General features: G+C 56.1%; 2 protein-coding genes across 3 annotated transcripts; one reads left to right on the top strand and one right to left on the bottom strand.

Moving 5' to 3' along the window:
- Window positions 1-169: 169 nt before the first annotated feature.
- LOC127591582 (membrane-associated phosphatidylinositol transfer protein 2-like) lies at window positions 170-14,686 on the top strand. Its single transcript, XM_052051817.1, is given in 27 exon segments — window positions 170-597; window positions 4,512-4,657; window positions 5,535-5,749; window positions 5,850-5,971; window positions 6,033-6,266; window positions 6,406-6,741; window positions 6,894-6,989; window positions 7,105-7,209; window positions 7,289-7,504; window positions 7,717-7,870; window positions 7,946-8,135; window positions 8,621-8,740; window positions 8,804-9,018; window positions 9,093-9,268; window positions 9,390-9,560; window positions 9,629-9,748; window positions 9,971-10,129; window positions 10,203-10,403; window positions 10,702-10,850; window positions 10,935-11,051; window positions 11,145-11,261; window positions 11,329-11,477; window positions 11,558-11,707; window positions 11,991-12,174; window positions 12,245-12,373; window positions 12,538-12,798; window positions 12,801-14,686. Coding segments are annotated over 26 exon segments (4,413 nt in total). The 5' UTR covers window positions 170-597; window positions 4,512-4,579; the 3' UTR covers window positions 13,050-14,686.
- Window positions 14,687-15,159: 473 nt separating this feature from the next.
- On the bottom strand, window positions 15,160-21,947 carry LOC127591585 (kinesin-like protein KIF2A). Of its 2 annotated transcripts, XM_052051822.1 has the most exons (21): window positions 21,767-21,947; window positions 21,000-21,094; window positions 20,814-20,933; window positions 20,681-20,735; window positions 20,416-20,550; window positions 19,837-19,937; window positions 19,662-19,757; window positions 19,503-19,557; window positions 19,258-19,420; window positions 18,855-18,945; window positions 18,723-18,786; window positions 18,552-18,643; window positions 18,259-18,401; window positions 17,959-18,163; window positions 17,767-17,877; window positions 17,580-17,647; window positions 16,061-16,138; window positions 15,743-15,887; window positions 15,569-15,670; window positions 15,365-15,500; window positions 15,160-15,291 (listed from the first exon to the last, which is right to left on the bottom strand). In XM_052051822.1, exons 1-21 carry the CDS (start codon window positions 21,825-21,827, stop codon window positions 15,206-15,208), a joined length of 2,202 nt encoding a protein of 733 aa, XP_051907782.1. In that variant the 5' UTR covers window positions 21,828-21,947; the 3' UTR covers window positions 15,160-15,205. The 2 variants fall into 2 exon arrangements, with proteins under 2 accessions (XP_051907782.1, XP_051907783.1); XM_052051823.1 differs by lacking the exon at window positions 16,061-16,138 and having other exon boundaries at window positions 15,166-15,291.
- Between the last annotated feature and the right edge of the window lie 56 nt (window positions 21,948-22,003).

The following is a 22,003-nucleotide window of genomic DNA, read 5'->3' as shown; positions in this document are numbered from 1 at the left end:
CAAAACTATTGGAAAGTCTTCAAAATTGGTGGAAAGAAAAATCATCTTTTAAACAAAGGTTGTATTGCAATAATGGAAAGCTATTCCTGTGCATCCGTCAGCCTTTTTCGGTTCTCATCGGCAAAGTCCATTGGCCACGAAAACGCTGGTCAGGGCAGATCTTTGCAGGCAAACCCAAAGGGGCACAGAACCCGTCCTTGACGCAACAGGTGTGTTGGAGGAGGGAAGCGTGGACAACGAGCCTGCTCGGGCTCTTGGGGCCCAAGGTGCATGTGCTTGCAGTGACACGCTGTCACGCCGGAGGTCGCCCTTTCCTCCCTTTCACCTGCGCTATGCTGTCGACGCCGGCCCGAAAGCCACATCGCGGAGGGACGGACGGACAACAACAAGAGTCAGACGACGACACGCCGGAGCGGAAGATGGAGCGTACCGAGGGGACATGCGACGCCCTGTGAAGGAGGACGAGGACGAGGACGGACGACGAAAAAAAAAACATCACAACCCCCGGCTCTCGAACCCTTTTCGTCGGCGAGCCGGCATGCCGCGGCGGGGAGAAGACGACCGGGGATTGACCGCCGCCGGCCGGCCGAGCCTCAGGTGAGCGCAGCCGCCCGATTCGTGGATCGATGGGGTCGAGCGTGACGTCGGCCGTCAACCAGACGGAAGAATTTGTGTTCGATAATCGGTGATGGGCGCTGTGGAATGGGACGCGGTCACGCGCACACTAAAACCCACGCAGGCACACCAACGCCTTTCCACCGACACGCGTCCAAACCGACACACGAGTACGAAAGGGGCTCCAAACGCACGAAAATACACGCGCGCGCACATTTGCATCCGCACACACACACACATACACATACATACGCTGCCTATGTGCACGAAATACACACAAATAAATGCAAACACCCAGAACCCCCCCCGCTCCCCCTCCACACACATATACACGGAAATACGCACACTAATATACATGCACGCACACAAATTCTCACATGCACACACGAATACACATTCAAATCCAGACACTTTAATATTTGTACACACAAATCCGCACGTCCACCACATTCAAATCTATACAAAGGCATCCATAGAAAGCAACTTTATAGCCGGCGGCTCTTCGCCACTCACCCAAGTGATTGAGTAGCACCCATTTCCCAACACGCCGCAATGGAAAAACTGCGACCCCCATATCAGGTTTCGAAATCTACTTTCCTGTATAGTCTCTCTTATCAAACCGTAAAAACATGGCACAGTTGTCACAGAGGAAGTGGATCGCGAAACTTGAACGCCCACCTGGCTTCCCCAATCTGCGTGCTCATCGGGGTCACGTTGAAACCCGGCGGCGAATAACATCACCAGAAGAAGAAAAACAAAAAAGGCAAAACATTGATTTGCGGCATTTTAGTATTCTGCAGTGTTACCAGCTAGCTCATGGCCAGCGCATCGAAACGGCGGACCAACGGCGGTCCGGTGGCCTCGCCCCAAATAAGAAGTGTGGATTTGGCGGGTGTGAGCATGCGGGCGGTTGTTTTCAGACATGATGAGCGGCTTATCTTCATTTCCTGGTTCGATGCCAACCAGAGAAGATGACGGAGCCTGGCAGGATGTGATTATCGGGCCCAAAGATTGCGTTTGTGCTAATGAATGCTGTTCGGAAGTAGCCGCCGCAGAAAGAATGACTCACACTATTGATTACTATTACACACCCACACACACACACACACACACACACACACACACACAAACATACACCAAAGCGCCCACACACAACCACTCCCCCACATAGAAAAGCAGAAACACACACAAGTGCACCCGTCCCTTTTCTCCTGGGTGCGAGCGGCGCATGCATGTCAATAGCAGTACAGTAATGATGATGATGGGGGTCTTGGAGGGGTGGGGGAGTACGGGGGGGGGTGCTTGTCACGAGTTGCTACGTCATTGGATGCTATTTTTAGTTGGGTAAACACAGCATCTCAAGGAACACTGCAAACACACACACACACACGTGACCTTTATTATTCTTATTTAGTTTGTAGCCCCCATCTTAGCATGTTTCATTGTTATCTGATATGTTTTGCCGCTTTGGCATTTTATGATCAGATTTTGTTCCTCTTTTAAAAAAAAAAAACAACATTTGGCAGTATTCTAGATGATTGTTCTTATTTATTTATTTACACAGTGGCATTTGAATTTGGAGAAGCATGATGGCAACCCCCCCCCACACCCCCTGACCCACTGCCAGAGCTAAAAATAGCCCTCTGCCGTCACCTAAAGGAGTTGTCGTTGGCCTTCCGGCGCGTTGGCATCAAATGTCGGCGAGAACGTTTGGACCTGTGGGGGCGGGATGGCCGCCGAGCTCAGGTCGGCGATGTCTGCTTGTTGTGAGGACAGGCTTGCGGCTCGGCCCGTTGCCACCCACAAAAATGTCGTGGCGGTGATGAGATGACGCGCGGCCCGGGAGATTTCCAGTTAGGCTTGCAACGTCGGCGCCATTTTCCAATTACTGGAGAGGGAGGCAAAAAAAATTTGAATAAAGTGTCACTGATATATATACAGAACTCGATGTTGCTTACCACTTCCAAAGTAAAAGAAAAAAGAAACCGTGGATATTTGCGTTGCAGGGCAGCCGTCTTTGAGAAGGAGCGCGCGCCATCGCGAACAAATGAAGACTCCGCAGGGCCGCATGTTGAAGTGCGGACAGCTTGATTGTGTTAGCGTGTTAGCGTGTGGCTCTGGCCGCGCTTGTGGCGCCCGGGCGACGTGCTTGAGATGCGCGCCGAGTGCCGATTGGATGCCACCAGTAACGTCAAGACGTTGGCATCATGCGACAGGAAGGGGTCACACACACACACACACACACATAAACACACACACACACGTGCGCGCATCAAGCTCATTGTGATGCACGGCGCCCCCCTGCTGTTGCAATGATGTTGTGCGTGTGTGACACCTTCCTGTTGTGTCATGCCAACATCTTCATGATGTGGCTTGCGATAGCAAACTGCCACTTTATTCTCACGTGATGAATTAACAGCCCCCCCCCACACCCCAAAAAAAGCACGTCATTGCAACTTTAGCGTCCTAAAATGAACGTTAATTTTTTTTAAGGACTTAAGGACTTTAAGGACTGCTGTGCTACGGCTTCAAGCGTGACAAAATGCGCAACCGCAGCAGCCGGCCGGCAAGACGTGTGCCCACCGCGTAGGAGATATTTGAAAAGAGTCGGGCTCTGTGGGAGTCGTCGACTTCACCTTCCCGTCACGTGTGCGCCGGACCTCAAATGAGAAGGCCATTAAGGAAAGAGAGAACATTTCCTATTTTCAAGCCGCGGACGGTGTATTATCTAGCTTCAATAACAAGCATCCTAAAGTGGGTGGCGATCAATAGAAACGATCGGGGACACGGAGTCGCAGCGCCTTTGAAAACCTTTTGAGCCGCACATTTGACTCGATTGGGTAGCCAATATCAGATTATTGACACAGGATAGAAGGAGGAGGAGGCGGCGGCGGCGGCCGCGGCCCCGGCTCACCCGCATCACAACAAAGTCCACAAATCAGGCGACGGCCTCGTGCGTTTCCACGGCAACAGAGCTTTAGTGAGGGAGAGGTGGGGGGGCGAGGAAGAGACACGCCAGCTTCTCTGTATTACGCTAGCGGGAAAAAGGACGAGGAGGAAGAGAAGGAGGAAGAGCGGGGCCGGCAAGTTTGCAGGCCCGCCGTCTCGGCGTCGCCCCGGCAGACTCGTGCTCAGGTACGCGTACGCGCAACGCTTCGTCGTTGGTGCGCATTATGGCTGACTTTGCGCAGGTTCGTGTGCGCACGCGCGCATCATTTCAAGAATTAATGACACCGTGACTTGAGTCTGAATAGTTTTTTTTCCCCTCATTCAATCGCGACGGGCTCGATTTTGGTGACCATGGCAAATTTGCAGTCGGTGTTGGTCAATTTGCAGACCCGCGCAAGTGAGCGCATTTCAAAAAGGCCGTTTTGCGCCGTTGTGGGTGTGATCACCGTTGACCCCGCGCGCTGCCAATGGAAGCGTGCAACCCGCTCTGAAAAAAAGCAAACTGTCATGAAAAAAGGCTAAAGTATGACCCGGCCGGACTCATTTTGCCTTCTGTGCGGGGGGGGGGCGGCCTCCCCCTTTGGATTTCCCGCACTTCTCTCCGTCGGTGGGAAAAGAAACGTGGCGGCTCCCCTGAGGGAGGGCGCCTTCCCTTTGAGCTCGTCGTCCCAAAACTCACTCTCCCACAAAGCAATCACGCTTGATCATATGTAAACTCCCCCAGGCCCCCCCACCGTGTCGATCGGCCGGTACGGCGTGGAGCGACTCGCGCCGCCGCGTCTTCGGGGAGCAAGGCTTCGGCCGTCGCTCTGGCCCGGAGGTCGGCGGGGGCCGAGCCGCTTGAGGATTTAGGTTGCCGGGGGATTTGGGCTCGGAGGGGATTACCTTGTAATAGATCGGCTGGAGGGCGGCGAGGACTGAGCGGGCCTTTTTCTCTCTCTCGGCAGGCGCCTGCGATGACTGGCCTCCCGTTTTTCCTGCCGCGCTGACCGTGGGTCCGGGTGCCGCCGCCGCCATGCTGATCAAGGAGTACCGCATCCCCATGCCCATGAGCGTGGACGAGTACCGCATCGCTCAGCTCTACATGATACAGGTCAGGCTACGCACGGGGGGCAAAACCAAAACTCGCGTTCTGTCGTCGATGACTAAAAAGAAAGCGGCTCTTTTTTGGGTGCGAGGCGATCCACCGACGTAAAATGTTTTATCGTGTGTTTCGCGACGCTCCAAAGCGTCCAACCTCCCCGATGCAGCGCCTTAATATCTTATCCCGTCACGTCCCGTCCACCCCGCGCACGCTGCCGCGCATACGTGACGTGGCGTCAAATGTGCCTCACGTTGACTCTCGTGTGCCATCTCGCCGTCATCTGGAAGCTTCCGATGTTTTGATGCAAGTTCAGTGCAGGCAACGTCTTTCCAGGATTCCGTGCGTGAGTAATTAGTACCTCGGTGCAGAATTAAATTAGCACACGCTAACTTCACACACACACACACTTGCCGGCCCCTCACACCGCTGTTCGCTGCCCCCTCCCCCTCCCCCTCCCCCCGCCCCTTTTCTGGCTCAGCGTCACAACCGTCGCCCCGGTAACGGATGACATCGGCGCACCGTCATTCCTCGTCCGAGTCCAGGTTGCCATGACAACGGGCCGGCCAGTCCGCTGTCATCTCAGGCGTAGCTTTAAAAAAAAAATAAAATGAAAAAAAAACAAGCTCAGGCTTTAGCGGATCGGAACGCAGCCGCCACCTGCTGGGGAAATGGGGGTGGGGGGGGCATTCTGCTTCCTGTCCGGTGTTGTCAACAACTTGAGGATGCCGGTTGGGGTACATTCTGGCTGGTACCCAGACGCCACGGCTTCATCAACCCCCCCCCCCCCCCCCCCCAAAAAAAAGTGTCTTCTAAAAAAAGTCCCAAATAATCCATCTTGACGTCGACGTATTTGCGTATCTCTGCTGCCGCTGACGCGGCCCGTCAGAAAAAGAGCCGCGAGGAGAGCTGCGGCGAGGGCAGCGGCGTGGAGATCCTGGAGAACAAACCGTACCGGGACGGTCCCGGAGGCTCGGGCCAGTACACCCGCAAGGTGTACCACATCGGCAAGCACATCCCGTCCTGGTTTTGCTCCATCCTGCCCCAGGCCGCCCTGCGCGTGGAGGAGGAGTCCTGGAACGCCTACCCTTACACGCGCACCAGGTGAGGCGGGGGCTTCCTCGGCCTCCACCGCGTCGGCGACGGTGCCGCTCCCGCTTCCGAAAAAGAACCGTTTGCCATGACGACGCCCGTTATACCGCAGGTACACGTGTCCCTTCGTGGAGAAGTTCTCCATTGACATCGAGACTTACTACATGCCCGACACCGGCGACCAAGCCGACGTCTTCGGTCTGTCTTCGGCCGAGAAGAGACAAAGGACAGTGGGTAAGTCGAGCCCGCCGCCGGACGTCCCCCATAAAGTCGACGGCCTTGGGTTCCCCCGCAGACCCCATCGACATCGTCAAGGACTACATCGCTCCCCACGAGTACCTGGCAGAAGAAGACCCCCGACTGTACCGCTCGCTCAAGACCGGGCGAGGCCCGCTCTCCGAAGACTGGATCCAGGAGATCGAGCAAAGTCCGTCCCGCCGCTCGGTCATGTGCGCCTACAAACTGTGCAAAGTGGAGTTCCGCTACTGGGGCATGCAGTCCAAGATCGAGCGCTTCATCCACGACGTGGGTAGGTGCGGCCGGCCCACTTCTGACGCCGAAGCCGTCCGCTCGGTTCTCACCCAGAGAGGGGCGGCGCCCTCTGGGTTTCCGGGGGGGCGGGGAACCTGCGCCGAAGGTAATTGGAGTTGTCGCCGGCGCCCTCGCAGGTCTACGTAAAGTGATGGTGCGAGCCCACCGCCAGGCGTGGTGCTGGCAGGACGAGTGGTACGGCCTCACCATGGAGGACATCCGGCAGCTGGAGCTGGAGACCCAGCTGGCCCTGGCCGAGAAGATGGCCCAGTACAGCCTCGGCGAGGAGGGAGGCCCCGAGACCAACGGCCGCCCGGACCCTCAGGACCGGGACCGGGAGCCGGGGGTCGCCGCCGAGGCCGAGGCCCAGGCCGGCCGAGACGAAGCGGCCGCGGTGCCGGACACCCGGGGCGAGCTCACCAAGCAGTGGTCCACGTCGTCCAGATCCTCCAACAGGTCATCCAAGAGAGGCGGTACGTTCGCGCCGTTCTGGAGGGCTGACGTGTTGGCCATGAGCGGTCGGTTTTCTGGCGCATGGTGAAAATGCAAATGCTAAATGAGCACGTTGGGTTAGCATCGCGCGGACGCGTAACTCCGAGAACTCCGCTTTGGCGTCTCCCCGCAGGGAGTCCTTCTCACCACAGCCTGAGCGAGTGGAGGATGCAGAGCATCGCGCGGGAATCCGACGATAGCGCGGATGACGAGTTCTTTGACGCGCACGGTAAAGCCTCCCGGTGACACGCTGACACCCGGCGCGCTAACGGTAGCGTGTCCACACACCCAAAGCTGAACGGGGACAAAGTGACTTAGGCCGCCGCGGCGGACGTGTCCTTCAGACAGCTTCTCTGACGGCGAGGAGGTCTTCCCCAAGGAGATGGCCAAGTGGGGCTCCAACGACCTGATGGACAAAATGGACGGCATGGAAGCGGACGAGGTTGGAGGTGAGGCGGCGGCCACCTCGGCCTCACCCGCGGCGCGGCGGCACTCCATCGGCAGTGACGCGCAGCCTTTGTGTCGCAGAGTCGCTCTATCCCGAATCGGCGGGCCAATTTGGCGCCGTGACGCACGAGGAGACCGGCGCCGAGGTGGGTGCTTTCCACGCTCTTCTCACCCCATGGTGTGACGATATTTGTCGGCGCCTCCTCCCGCAGGCGCCTCAGCGGTGTCTTCAGCCGTCCAAAATCCACGTCCTGATTCTTGTCCTGCACGGAGGAAATATTCTGGACACGGGCTCAGGTAGGACAATATAAGACACGCGTATTGGAAAAGAGGAAGAAGCACCGCCGCCTGAGCGTATCGTCATCTTGTCTGTCGGTGTTGCTCCACCGTTTGTGTTCCGTTCCCATCGCGAGCCCGTAACGGTTATTTGTCAGCTCGTCAATGGCGGCGACCCCCGCGAGGCCTTTGCTTTTAGCGCTCGGCTTCAACGGACGCGTGTCCGCACGCAGGCGAGCAGAACAGCAAGCAAGGCGACGTCAACACGCTGAGCGCCGCCTTTGAGACGGTGATGAGGGTTCACTACCCGACGGCGCTGGGCCGCGTCGCCGTCCGCACCGTGCCGTGTCCCGCCGTCTGCGTGGAGGCCTTCTCGCTGGTGTCCAAGTGAGTGTTTCTTTTTCCGCTTTTGGAGTGGCGCTCTGCGCGGATTAGAATTTGCGGCGTGCGCTCCCTCCGCAGCCTGAGCCCGTACAGCTACGACGAGGGCTGCCTGTCCAGCAGTCAGGATCACATCCCGCTGGCGGCGCTGCCTCTCCTCGCCACGTCGGCGCCGCAGTACCAGGACGCCGTGGCCGCCGTCATCCTCAGAGCCAATCAGGTCTACGCCGACTTCATCAGGTCGCTGGAAGGAGCCTCCTTCAACGGGCAGGTCGGCGCGAGCTTTCTTCCACGCTTGTGTGGCCGTGAGTGTGTATGTGAGGGGGGGGGGGGGGGGGAATGTAACGTCACAAAAAAAAAGGGAAAAATGTGTGTGTTTTTTTTTTCCAGACCAAAAGTAGTCGCAATATTTTTTGTTGGAATTTGTTGCAGAGAACAAAATGGGGGAGTGTTTTAAAAGTCTGCATTAAGTCTGTGTGCATTTTTTTTCTGAGAAAAAATGTGAAGGAAAAAAAAAAGTTATTAATTTTTTTTATTTTTTTTAGGGGGAGGGTGCAATTTTGTTCCAATAGAATGTCGGCCATTTTTTCAGAGGAAAAATGTGAATTTAAAAAATATTTTGTTCAGTGATTTGTTTTTCCTGAGAAAGCAAAAAAATCAAAGTTTTTTTTTTCTTTGGGGAAAAAAAAGTGTTTTGTTTTAGATTTTTTTTTCAACTGCGAGCGTATCGCCCCCCTCCCCCCCATCTTTTTGCAGGTGTGTGTGATCGGAGACTGCGTGGGAAGCATCCTCGGCTTCGACGCGCTGTGCAGTAGTTCGGTCCTGCTGCTGGAAAGTCCGAACAGCAGCAGGCGGGGCAGCGCCGTCAGCGTGCAGGTAACGTCCGCCGCACGCTGACGCGTCACGCCGACGCTCAGGGCGCGCATGTGACCCGCGCAGGACACGGAGCTGCTTTCGCCCGGCATCGTGGTCAACAGCGCCTCGCCGTCGTCGTCGCCGTCCCTGGGGGCCAGTCGACAGCTGAGCCGCAGCAACATCGACATCCCTCGCTGCTCGGGGCCCGACGAACTCAAGACGCAGCTGCCGCGCAAACGCAGCGACTCCTCCACCTACGAGATCGACACCATCAAGCATCATCAGGCCTTCCTGTCCAGGTCAGGCGGGCTGGGGGGGGGGCATCCGTGATGTCGATCCTCGGTGTTGATCGTCGCTGTTGTTTTGGGAGCAGCCTGCACTCCAGCGTGATCCACGCCGAGTCCTGCTCTCGCCGCTCCAGCAGCAGCACCATGCTGGAGGGGGGGTCGCTGGGCAAGTTTGACTTTGAGGTGACCGACTTCTTCCTCTTCGGATCTCCTCTGGGCCTGGTGCTGGCCCTGCGCAAGACGGTGGTGCCCTCGTTGGACGGTGAGGCCAAGGCGGCGGCGGGCGCTATCGGGCCCAACGCGAAGCGAGTCCTTCCCGGCCGTGTCCCGCGCGTGACGGCAATCCCCCCCCCCCACCCCCCCTTCCTCTGTGTCGTCCTCAGTGACGGCTCTGCGTCCGGCCTGCCGGCAGGTCTACAACCTGTTCCACCCGGCGGACCCGTCGGCCTCCCGCCTGGAGCCCCTGCTAGACAAACGCTTCCACCTGCTCCCCCCCTTCTGCGTCCCCCGATATCAGCGATTTCCTCTGGGGGACGGACACTCGGCTCTCCTGGGTGGGCGCGCGCGCGCATCCGTTTCTCGCCCTGAGTTCCCTTTTGAACTTTTTGCCTTGCTCCTGCAGCGGAGACGGTGCGGAGCAACCCTCGGCTCCTGATGGAGCCGCCGGCGCTCTGTGGCGCTCCGGAGACGGCCGCGAGCGAGACCTGCATCCACGTGCCCGTCCTCAACCGGACCCCCTGCGGTGAGTAGCCGTCGCCGAACGAGCCCGGTCTTACCTCTTGAGAAGAACCGAGCCGTGTCCTCAAACTTGGAAGACCGTCTGCTCGCAGCTCGCTTGCTGCTCCGGTGGCCGCGGTTGCGCGTTGCCGTCGGAAACGTGAAGCGCCGCCGACACGAGCGGCGTGTCCCCGCCATTTTTGAAAAGCCCGCCCCGCCGCTTCAGCCTGCTTTGTTTCCACCGCAGTGGACGGCAACGCTCACCCGGCCCCGCCCCCGGCCCCGCCCCCGTCCGCATCCCCCGGGCTCCCTCACATCCGCTGCCACCGCCGAGCGAGCGAGGCCAGCCTGGCGAGCCAGGCGTCGGGCCTGGCCGACTCCTACGCCGCCTCCAACGTGGCCAACAGTAAGTGGGCCTCCCCCGCCGCCGCCGCCGCCGCACACCGTTTCGCTGGCGTCACGCCTAAACGTCCCCTCAGCCGGCCGGCTGAGAAAACGGCCCAGTCTGCTGTCCCGGCTGCCCGTTACCTCCCGTAAAGTCGCCTCCCGGACGCCGTCGTTGCGCTCGCGCAGGAAAAGCCGGCAGGTGTTCCCGAGAGCCGCCGAGTCCGACGCCGAGTCGGACGCCGGCTCGGACGGCGCCGCTGACCCGGCGGACCTGGGCTCGAACTTGGAGCAAGGTACGGCGGGATGTTGAGCGTGAGGACGCGACCTCCCTCCTCGCCGCCCTTCTGGCCGCTCCCTCCGTAGGCTCGTCTCCCTCCGTAGGCCAGACCCCGCCCCACCCACCCCCACGCCGTCCTTTGGCGCGCGGCCATGGCCCGCGGCTCCGACCCCTAGTTGGCTTTCCGTCTCTAGCGGGCCTCTCTCGGTCTTCTGAGGCAGGACCCCAAACGGCCCCTTTGCCGGCGCAACCTCCTCCCAATCCGCCGACGCGTCCTGAAATGTTTTCCACGCCGTCTCGTTGCAATTGCGCAGTTGCGTCCCGCTGGTGGGGCAGCAAGCGGATGGACTACGCCCTCTACTGCCCCGACGCCTTGACGGCCTTCCCCACCGTGGCCCTGCCGCATCTCTTCCACGCCTCCTACTGGGAGTCCACCGACGTGGTGTCCTTCCTGCTCCGACAGGTCGGCCGAGTCTTCGCTCGGCTTGGCTTTTCGCTTCCTGTTGCGGGTCCAAAATTTGAGAAGCCCCCGTCTTTGCTTCCGCAGGTGATGAGGCACGAGAACTCTGCAATTCTGGAGCTGAATGGGAAGGAGGTGTCGGAGTTCACGCCGTCCAAGCCCAGGGAGAAGTGGTTGCGCAAACGCACTCATGTCAAAATTCGGGTCAGTGCTTTGGCTTGCGCTCAGAAGAGCCGCGTTGACTTTTGACCTTTGGACAGACAGCCTATCCGTCAGCGTTCTTTTGCCCCCCGTCAGAACGTGACGGCCAACCACCGCGCGAGTGACGCCGTGTTCACGGAGGACGGTGCCCAGACGCTGACCGGTCGCTTCATGTACGGCCCGCTGGACATGGTGACGCTTACGGGAGAGAAGGTCAGCGTCCGAGGCGGAAATTCCCGAGCGAGCGGCCGACGTGAGCCGCGCTTTTGCCTCGCCGCAGGTCGACATTCACATCATGACGCAGCCTCCCTCGGGCGAGTGGGTCCACTTCGACACGCAGCTCACCAACGGCGGCGGACGCGTTTCCTACGCGCTCCCCGACAACAAGCGGCTGGGCGTCGGGGTGTATCCCGCCAAGATGGTGGTGAGGTACGCGGGACGGCGGGCCGCCTCGGGGATCGCTCGCCTCGAGCGCGCCGCCTTCACATTTTTTTTTTGCCCGCCACAAGGGGCGACCACACGTTTGCCGACAGCTACCTCACGGTGGTGCCGCGCGGGACCGAGTTTGTGGTGTTCAGCATCGACGGCTCCTTCGCCGCCAGCGTTTCCATCATGGGCAGTGACCCCAAGGTGCGGGCGGGTGCCGTGGATGTGGTCAGGTAAGAACTCTTGTCCTTTTCATTGATTTCAAAATGTATTTCATTTGGGTTGAATCCTACAATGCATTTAGGAGTGCCACTCGGCTCCATCCTAGGGACCTGTCCATTCAATATAAAATTGTCCCTTTCCAAATTCCGACATGGATGGGCAAAAAAGCAAAAAATGGGACATTTGCTTCCCATCTTGTTCTTTTCTCTTGACTTTTTACGACACCCACTCGATTGATCCTCTTCAAGGACAGATTCCGTTGGCATAATTGAGATTTTGGCGGATGCGTCCCAGGTACTGGCAGGACCTGGGCTACCTGATCGTGTACGTGACGGGGCGTCCCGACATGCAGAAGCAGCGCGTGGTGGCGTGGCTGTCGCAGCACAACTTCCCGCACGGCGTGGTCTCTTTCTGCGACGGCCTGGTTCACGACCCGCTGCGCCACAAGGCCAACTTCCTCAAGTGCCTCGTCGGCGAGGTGGGCCACGAAATGGCATCCCCCGAAGAGGGTCGCAGCCCTCACTCCCTCTTTCTCTTAATGTGCTCAGGCCCAAATGCGGATCTTCGCCGCCTACGGCTCCAGCAAGGACATTTCGGTGTACGCCAACGTGGGCCTACCGCCGTCGCATATCTACATCGTGGGAAGACCCACGAAGAAGATGCAGCACCAGTGTCAGGTATGACGAGGACGGGAAAAAAAGCAAAGCGTTTATCCGCTTGTCTTTTGCACCAAGAAATAAGGAGTCGGGTCGCCTCGGTCCCGCTTTCCTCGGGGTGGGGGGGGGGGGGGGGGGGGGTCTGTGCCGGGAAGAGGGCTGATGGCAATGCGCTTCTGTGGCAGTTCATTCCAGACGGCTACGCCTCGCACCTGTCCCAGCTGGAGTACAACCAGCGTTCCCGTCCCGCCAAGCCGGCCAGCGCCCGCATGGTCCTGCGAAAGGGCAGCTTCGGCCTGGGCGCCGCCTCGGGAGACTTCCTGCGCAAGCGCAACCACATCTTCCGCACGATTTCCTCGCAGCAGCCCGGCGGGGCGCCCTGCGGCTCGCCCAAGCCCCCGGGCCGGACGGAGCGAACGCGGAGCCAGTGCGAGACGGAGCGCGACGTGACGGCGGCGGCGGCGGGCGCGGCGCAGCGCAGCATGAGCGTGGCGGCCGGATGCTGGGCACGCAGTGGAAGCGCCAAGGAGGGAAGCGCCGGCTCGTGCGGCCCCAAATGAGCTGGATGGCGCCCCCCCCCTCCCCATCCTGTGATCCCCGACAGGGAGTGGACTCGAGGCCACTGTGTAGCGTGACTCTTTTCCACTCACACTTTTCTAGAGGAGACGACAAGGGAGCCTTCAATCCATTGATGTAAACGAGCCTTAAGCTAACCTCATTCACGACGCATCCCGACGGCAACCTGCACAAAGGCAGACCTCCCGCTCAACATAACAGCTCAGGTTCATTTGTTCGGTGCGCGTCGCCGCGGCAACGCGCTCTTTGTTTCTTTTGGAAAGCAGGTTGAGCATTTATTCCTTTCTTTGACATTCAATTGGCGCTCCGTTGTTCCTCGGCTGTATTTTGTCCCTTTGTGGCATTTAAACTGTCACAAATTGGAGAAAAAAAAAAGCCAATGCCGAGGAGCTGAAAATTACGCGATTGGATTGGTTTCATCGCTTCAAAAAGAGCATGAGAGGGCACCAAAAAAAAAAAAGAGACTCTGAAATAAATGCTCAAAGCGCTTTCCGGACGTGTTGCCGCCGTCCTGTGCCACACACCACTGCCACCAGTGTATGTTTGTTGATTTCTACGAGCCCTCCACTTTCCGTTTTCAACAGGTCACGTTCACCGCACCAATCCCTTTAGTGCTTAGCTTTGCAATACCTCTCATCGACCTGCTGGTGGCACTGTGTTCCTCCTATGTACGGTAACGCTGCTGCTGGGAGTTTCTACTTTTTTGCTCCTTTTCCAAGATATTTGCCGCTTGAATGTTTAACGGGTGTCATTTTGCAATCTCTCCACGTGTGTTTTCGTGACAAGCTGGCACCGTGATCTTTCTTTTTTGTTTGTTTTTTTTACACTTCTCGCCAACAGGGGGCAGCCTACTGAATGTTTTTGCCGTAAAGGAGCTTTGCCTCCACGAAAGGTGAGATTTTTTTTTAAACTTTGAAAGACTCCACTTTGCCTTGCTTGATTCGGAGTGTGTGTGTTTAAGACTACTGCCTTTGCACTTGGAAATTAAGTTTATTGATGAATCAAGGCAAGGCAAACTGACTGTTCTAGTGAGCAGCAGCATTCAGACAGGCTGTCTTGGCACCCAGCTTGGAACTTACACCAATACAGTACTTATTTTCCCCCCTTTTTTTTGCAACATCTCCTGTAAATGGCACAAGAAAGGCTGAATTTCTCAGCTTTGTATGTTGGATTTAGTCAGCACTCCTAACTTTGCACGCGCCATTTTCTCGGGTTGCAACGTTAATGCCTCGGCTCGGTTCCAACGAGGAAGCTGGTGTTCCAGGTGGACCCGGTGCTAGCTTGTAACGAAATCTACTTTTATTAAAAGGCCTTACAAGGAAAAAAAGGACGCTATCGCTAACACTCCAGCGCAAAAGCCAAATGATACTTTCACACTGTAGTTAACCAACTGCATAACCTCACTCGAGAAAAAATGACTTTAACTCTGTAGTGCATGTCTTATTTATGTATCAATTTCAATCATTTCAGGGGATGAAGACGATTCCGTCAATGTGCCAAATAGTGGACAGTACATCTGTATTGTTATTTTAGAAGGAAAGGGGCACTATTGTACATTGTTACTCCACTTGGAAGAAATGATTTATGCTGCAAACGAAAGGAGGCGTCGTGGTGGTCAAAAGAACTTGAATGTGTCACGGGATGTACATACTGCAAAGATGCATGATGATGTACGACTGACTTACCTGTTCCAGATTTGTTTGCCGATGAGAGAGAATTACCATTCCACGACGCCGTCCATGCATTTAAGGTGTGGGGGGGGGGGGGGGGAATATATATATTTGAAATATGTAGCATCCCATTGTCAAAGTCGTTGGAGACACGCGAATAAATCAGGGGTGGGAAAACCTTTGAGCTCGATGGCCACATTTTGATTTTTAACTCATACGGATGGTTCAGGTCATTTGTCGAAAAATAAAACATGTGTGTGACCTATGTGAAGTAGTTTTTCAATCTAATAAAACTAGTCATTTTATTTAAGAATTGATTTTGCTATAGTTGTTTGGAAAGTGGTTTGTATATATATATATATCATACAAACTGTCACGGTTATGTTTCAGTCTGGCCAGCAGGTGGCATCAGCGGACTTTTGGTGCACACCTGCTGCCAATCGATGATTAGTCTCAGTTTGTATTTAAGGAGCCCTCTGACATGCACAGATCGCTGGAGTATTGTATTTCAAGCGTGTACAGTGGAGACGACACACACTTGGGATAAGATATCCTTTATTCGAAATTTACATGAGCTGCTGCCTCCCTGTTGGATTTGTGTGTGTGTCTAAAATGCACGAGGCCTCTTGGGGGTGATTTGTTGGCTAGCTTGTTCCTCTTCCTGCAGTGCACAGCGGAAGGACTTGACTTTATCTGAAAGAAGAAGAAGAAGAAGAGCCTGTGAGGTCGTCCGGATGGAGACGCGTCTCTCAGACTGGCTTTTTACCTCTCAGCTCGGTGAGGATGTCGATCTTCTGCTCCAGGATTTGTTCCAGCCGGGTGGCGTACGACTCTACGTCATAGTCCACCTCCTCCGTCATCTCCAGCAGCACCTTCTCGTCCTCCAGGCAGCGGATGGACTCCTGGAATCGCAACATAGTGTCTTAGCACTCATAGTGTGTGCATAGAGAGCGCAGGAGCGAGCCCTTACCTGGAAGACGGCCCTGTGATCCTCAAGAACCTGCTCCTCCATCTCCACGAGCTGCGACACCGCCTCGTGGAAGGTGAAGAGCTGCGGGGAGACCTCCTCCTCCTGCAGATGAACACGCTTGAGGTGAAACGGGGAGCCCCCCCGTTAGCTCGCCTTCTGCGAAGCTACGCTCACGTTCTGTTCGCAGAGCAACTTGAGGTCATCTCTTTGCGGGGAGCTGCCCACGCCCCACTGGGCCTCCAGGACGTCGAGCTGGTTGACGTGTCCGTCCGCAAGAGGGTCCGTGACGGCCGCCGGCTCCGCCGACAGCTCCTTCACCCTGACCGCACCGCATGCAGGAAGGAATATTTAATTCATAGAAGAGAAGAGCGGGGGTGGAATGCAATCGGGCAGGACGTGAAGGAACCAGAAGCATGCAGCCGTGAGATGGGACAGGACAGGAGGTGGCACAGGACACGGGAAAGGAAGCCACGGTGAGCAGTGACGTCATACTCATAAGTCGGCGAAAGGTCCGAGCGAGCGCTCTGCGAAAAGGGAATATCCGAAGGGCTGATCCCGAACTCCTTCACTCTGGAAGCACAGCGGACGCACACACGTGGCAGACATGAAAGCGTCAGGCCGACGGGGCTGTGAAACTGACGTGGATTCTGTTGTGAAAAATAGGATTTTCACAAAACCTCTATTTTCACATCAAAAAATCATCGGGGGGGGGGGTAGACGGAGGGGTCTACTTGGCTTGAATAGCCTTGCGCAGTGACCGTGTCTCCTACAACGTGGCTCAATAGAGCTGGACACGGCCAGTTTTACGCCAGCTGAGCGCAGAACATGTTTTGACTGCAACTTGGTAAAGCCCACAAGAACTTAACGTGGCCTAAAAATAGCGTTACCTGCAACCGCGGACGTGAATTTTTCCTCATTTCACACCCTTGATGGACAGTAAAGCGTTTTTTACAGTCAAAAAGGACGGCCATGCCGAAAAAAAAAACATCCATGCATAGTAAGGCGTTTTTAACCGAAATAAAACGACCATGTATAGTCAGGCGTTTTTTGCCAAAAAAACGACCATGTATAGTAAGGCGTTTTTAACCCCCCCCAAGAAAGACCATGTATAGTAAGGCGTTATTAACCGAAATAAAACGACCGTGGATAGTAAGGCGTTTTTAGCCAAAAAAACGACCATGTATAGTCAGGCGTTTTTAACCGAAAAAAATGACCATGTAAAGTAAGGCATTTTTTGCCGAAAAAAACGACCATGTATAGTAAGGCGTTTTTAACCAAAATAAAACGACCATGTATAGTAAGGCGTTATTAACCGAAATAAAACGACCATGTATAGTAAGGTGTTTTTTTGCCGGAAAAAATGACCATGTATAGTAAGGCGTTTTTAGCCGACAAAAACGACCATGTATAGTAAGGCGTTTTTTGCCGAAAAAAACGACCATGTATAGTAAGGCGTTTTTAACCCCCCCCAAGAAAGACCATGTATAGTAAGGCGTTATTAACCGAAATAAAACGACCATGTATAGTAAGGCGTTTTTTTGCCGGAAAAAATGACAAAAAACGCCTTACTATACATGGTCATTTTTTTGGTTAAAAACGCCTTACTATACATGGTCGTTTTTGTCGGTTAAAAACGCCTTACTATACATGGTCGTTTTTTTCCGGCTAAAAACGCCTTACTATACATGGTCGTTTTTTTCGGCTAAAAACGCCTTACTATACATGGTCGTTTTTTTCGGCTAAAAACGCCTTACTATACATGGTCGTTTTTTTTCAGGCTAAAAACGCCTTACTATACATGGTCGTTTTTTGACTGTAAAAACGCCTTACTGTACATGGTCTTTTTTTTTCGGCAAAAAACGCCTTACTATACATGGTCGGGGGTTTTTTGGGCTAAAAATGCATAGTCATTTTTTTGAAAATCCTATTTTTCGCAACAGAATCGGCGGAACTTTCACAGCCCCGGTCCGATATTTGACCCGACTGGCACGGTTTGGGCGAGGCTGCTCACCTGTTGGCGTACCGAAGCGTATTCAAGGTGTTTTCGCAGGACGCCATCCCGGGAGAGATGGTGGCGATCTGCGAAGGAAAGAGACGGTCCTCACGTAGCCCTCATCCGTATCCCGTGAAGCGACGCGGGACGGAAAAGCCTTTTTGGCCAAAAAGGATATGGAAGCAAGCGCCCAGGCGGATCTTACCATGCAAGTCCGAGAGTTTTCCCCGATGAAGGAATCTCTCAGCACCTGAGTCAACTTGCTGGCGCGGAAAGGAGTGTGCGGTTTGTTGCGACCCAGAGCTCGGATACACTCCTGCCCGGAGTCGGCGACATCATCAGTGACACCGTCGCATCCGCTTTTTTTGGGGGGGGGGGAGTAGAGGGGGGGTCGTACCTTGAGGGCCAGCAGGCTCTTGTTGATCTCGGCTCCTTCCAAGCGCGTCTGGCGGTCGGCGCTGGACGTGTCGGCGCCGCGCTCGTTCCCCGCCAGGTCGATGAGGGAGAACTTGCCGTGCATCTTGCCGCGGCGCCGCAGGATGATCTGGAAGACGGCGTGGCTACGCGAGGAGTGGGCGTTGGCCGAGGTCTGGCCGGATGTCCTGAGGGAGACGCGGAGGAAGGCGAGGGCGGGCGTTGCCACTTTTTTTTGTGGCCCAATTTGCTTGCGGGCCGAGATGGGCGGGGCGTGACGCACCTGCAGCTGTTCCCCACTTCGATGAGCTTGAGGACATCTTCCGTGCCTTTCACCTCCCGCTCCTGCAGGCCCACCACCTGCACCTGCTGCTTGCCGTCCTCCAGCACGCGCAGCTTCGCTTTGCGGTTCAGCAGGTCAAACACCTTTTGCGGGTCGGAAGCAAAAAAGGGCAAGATCTCGCTCGCGGGAGGCGGGAGGCAGGCCCCAGGCTTGCGCCGAGACGCGTCGGAGAGAGCGTGGCGGCGACCCGTCACGCCGCCATTAAAGCGCTGGTCTCGCTCGGGCCGACTTACCTTGCCGCTGTAGATCTCAAAGAAGGTGGCAAAGACTTGGAGGTCCAACTTCTTGTAGATTGGCTTCTTCAGCATGAGGAAGACGTCTCGGGCTGCACGCCAGAAGAAGAGGAGCTGCAAGAAGGTTTGGGCTTGCAACTAAGGAGGAGCGTCGGGCCTGCAGCCCTTTACCAGAGAGTGCGTAGATGCCCTTGGAGCAGTCCTGGTTCTTTCCGGAGAAGTCCCCTCCCATGGTCTAGAAGGAGACAGCCAGTCAAAGGAAGGCACGGCGCCGGTCTTGGCCGTCGACATGGAAGCACTCACGTGCGTCTTCCCGCTTCCCGTTTGGCCGTAGGCGAAGCAGGTGGCCATCCCCCGCTCAAAGATGGTCTCCACCAGCGGCTGAGCCGTGAACCTGCAACAACGTCGCCGCCGCCAGACATTCGGACCTTTAGCTTGACCTCGACCTCGGCGGCCGCTATTTCTTATCGCTCGGAAGGGCGAGCGGGCTAACTCCGTTTGGAAATGCTGAAATATGTTTCAGGTGTTGTCCGTCATTTGATGAGTCGTCAGTGCGGCACTGAGCCAACATCCCGGAAAGAGAGCTTAGGAATCACGACTTTAGGAATCAGGACTTTAGCTCGGCCGCCAGGTTACTACGGCCCGGTGGCGCTATCGTAGTAGTTAGCGCTGCACGTGCACGTGACGCGTGATATATGCGGCGTACCTGTAGACCATCTCGTTGGTGGAGTTCTCATCGAAGGCGTAGTCAAAGCGGAAGGTCTGGTTCTCCAAGTAGCGCGTCAGGTCCACCTTCTGCTTGGGCTCGTGGACCATCACCACGTCTTTGCTGGGAATGGTGATCACGTCCAGATCCTTGACGGACACTTCTGGAAGGGCGCAGCAGACACGCATCGGGTCCGCGTGCGGTCGGTCGCCCGGCTCCACGACTCGCGCGACGCGCCGCCTTACCTTTTTTATTGAGCGGCCGCGCCCGCACGCACACGCAGATCCGATGTTCCTCGATCTGCAGCGGAAACAAAGGCGGAGGGACTCGTCGGTCGACGTGTTTGACGGCCATTCCGTTCGGTTGCCCTCACGCTGGAGGGGGTGATCAGAAACGCAAAGTACCAGGTCAGCGGAAGTCAAGGGCCGGTAGTCCAGACTGGCCCGGAAGTCTCGGATCATGCACATGATCTCGTAGTTTGGCAGGTTCACGTCAACTTCCTGCAAGCACACGCGCGTTGCGTCACGTACGATTGTGTGTGTGTGTGTGTGTGTGTGTGTGTTTTGTGCGTGCTCCCGCCTGAGCTCGTTTTTCTCGGAGTTCCTGCTGCTGAAGTCGGCGCTTCTCTCGCTTCTCCTGCAGCCTCTCCACTTCCTTCACGCAGTTGGACTTCCTTCGCGCTGCGGGAGCACAAAAGTCGTCGGCGTCACCGCTTCAAATCTGACAAGAATGGCTTTTTTTGGGGGGGGGGCAAGGGGGTTCAGAGCCCTTTGCCATCTTGGAAGACGAAATAAACATCTGTAAACATTTATTCAGGTCAATCCAAGCAGGTTGTGAGTCTTGACTATCGTATGTGTGATAAGATCAACTTTGTTAGTTCCACAATGGAGAAATTTGCAGCTCTCATACAAATATGTGTGTGTGTGTGTTTGTGTGTGTGTGTTCTGCAGAAAGAGTGGTCCTCGCTTTGCAGGCCTTTTTACTCGGTCCTCACTGTGCTACAAGTGCAGGAATGTGTGTGTGTGTGTGTGTGTGCTAGGACTCATCTCCGTCAAAGACTCTTTTGAGGCGGTCTCGTCAAGCTGTGAGCATCATGACATCATCGTGCTCATGGGCCAAGTGTGTGTGTGTGTGTGTGTGTGTGTGTGTGTGTGTTACCATTCTGCTGCTGGATCAGCGATTGGTTGGCTGCTGTCGGAGCTGCTGCAGGCTGGGTGGTGATGGACGGGGGAGGGGGCTCAACATGCTGGCCGTGCTGGCTGGGACGAGCTCGGGTGGTTCCCACCGCCGCAGCTGAAAAGTCACGCGATCGTCCGCAAGTGGAAATCGGGAATCGAGTGACGACAAGGTTGCAAGTTGAAGCGTCATCAACCCACAAACACTTCTTGCTGGTGCGATCGCTAACTTTGTCGAGCAGGCGTACCTCTGTTCTCCCGCGGGGCGTTCTCGGGTTTGGGTATCGCGGTGGTTCGTCGAGTCTGGCGGGGGGGGGGGGGGGGGGGGGCAAGTTGAAAGCGCAAATGGAGGCCTGATTAATACGACGGAGAAGAGCGGACCTTGGCCACTTTGCCGGGCTTGGCAACGTTGGAAGGAGGGAGAGCCGTCTCCGGACTTGGGGGCACGTCTTCCTCGGGGGCCAGATCCGGGTTCAGTGCAAAGACGCTCTCCAGGTCGATCTACGACAAGAGAAAAGCGGGATTATTCCGATGAAGCGGAAAACGTCTGCGGTGGAGGATGCGCACCTCTTTCCCTTTGGTGTCGCCATTCTCGATCCATTCCACCGTCACGCTGTCGTTGTCCTCGTGCAGCGACGTGACCATGGCCTGGTGGATTCGACCTGCGTGTGGGCAATTTCAAACCACATCACATGACCCCGAGTGAGAAACTATGTTGAAGTGAGGGCAGGCGTTTTACTAAGACGGGACATAACTTTGTCTAATAGGAATAGAAAGCTTTCCCGCCATTTTGTGGCATCTACTATCCAATCGCGGAAGGGCAGGGACTGAAATTGACGCCTCAAACGAGAAAGCAAAAACAACGGCGGACCTTGAGGATTCAAAAGGCTCCGTGCTGGACCCGAGTCAGGGCGTGGCAGCATGACAGGCCCGCTTGACTGACAGCCAGCCCAATGTGCCGCATTTCAAAGTGCAAGAAGAATAGCAAGAAGCCATTTGAAGGAAGACGCTATCTACTCCTGGGATGGAGACCTCTCACTCCTCCTTCTTTCACTCCACCCTCCCTCATCACCGGCGGATGCAGGACACACATCCGACACCGGTGGACCGCGAGAGGAATACCTCGGCAGGGGGGGGGGGGGGGGGCAAGTGACATCTCTTACTAGGTCGGTGTCAGAATGGCAAAAGCCCGCCGCGGCGGACATGCTAGGTCGGGAAAGAAGACGATGACGACGGGGATGTTGCGAGTGCTTGCTTGCTAGCTGCCGGGAACGTTTGCTCCATCCCGGCGCTGGCACACGGATGTCAGTCATTCGCGGGCTCGGCTTACCTACCGTCACTCCGCTTTATCTCCACGTAGATGCCCACGAAGATCTTCCCGTAGATGGCGGCCATCGCGCCCCCCCGCCACGTCTCTCCCTTAACCTTCCCTCTTCCCCCAGCCCCCCTCCCCTGCTTTATTTATTTAAATAAAGGGTGATTTGGTGAGCTCGCGCGTGCCAAATTGCGTTGGCCGCCGGTCACCGGGCAGAGGGAGGGCGGGGCTCCAGCGCGCATGCGCGGACGTCGTC

This window comes from Hippocampus zosterae, chromosome 18 (genome assembly GCF_025434085.1).
Source record: "Hippocampus zosterae strain Florida chromosome 18, ASM2543408v3, whole genome shotgun sequence".
NCBI classification, from domain to species: Eukaryota; Metazoa; Chordata; class Actinopteri; order Syngnathiformes; family Syngnathidae; genus Hippocampus; species Hippocampus zosterae.
Note: the sequence above shows the minus strand (reverse complement) of the source record. Positions and strands in the feature narration are given on the sequence as shown.

Coding starts and splice junctions, on each gene's coding strand:
- LOC127591585 (XM_052051822.1), bottom strand. CDS start 21,827: ATGGCCGCCATCTACGGGAAGATCTTCGTGGGCATCTACGTGGAGATA. Junction 19,421..19,502: donor GCGGCCGCTCAATAAAAAAG/GTAAGGCGGCGC, acceptor GCGCCCTTCCAG/AAGTGTCCGTCAAGGATCTG. Junction 18,644..18,722: donor GGGCATCTACGCACTCTCTG/GTAAAGGGCTGC, acceptor TCTGGCGTGCAG/CCCGAGACGTCTTCCTCATG.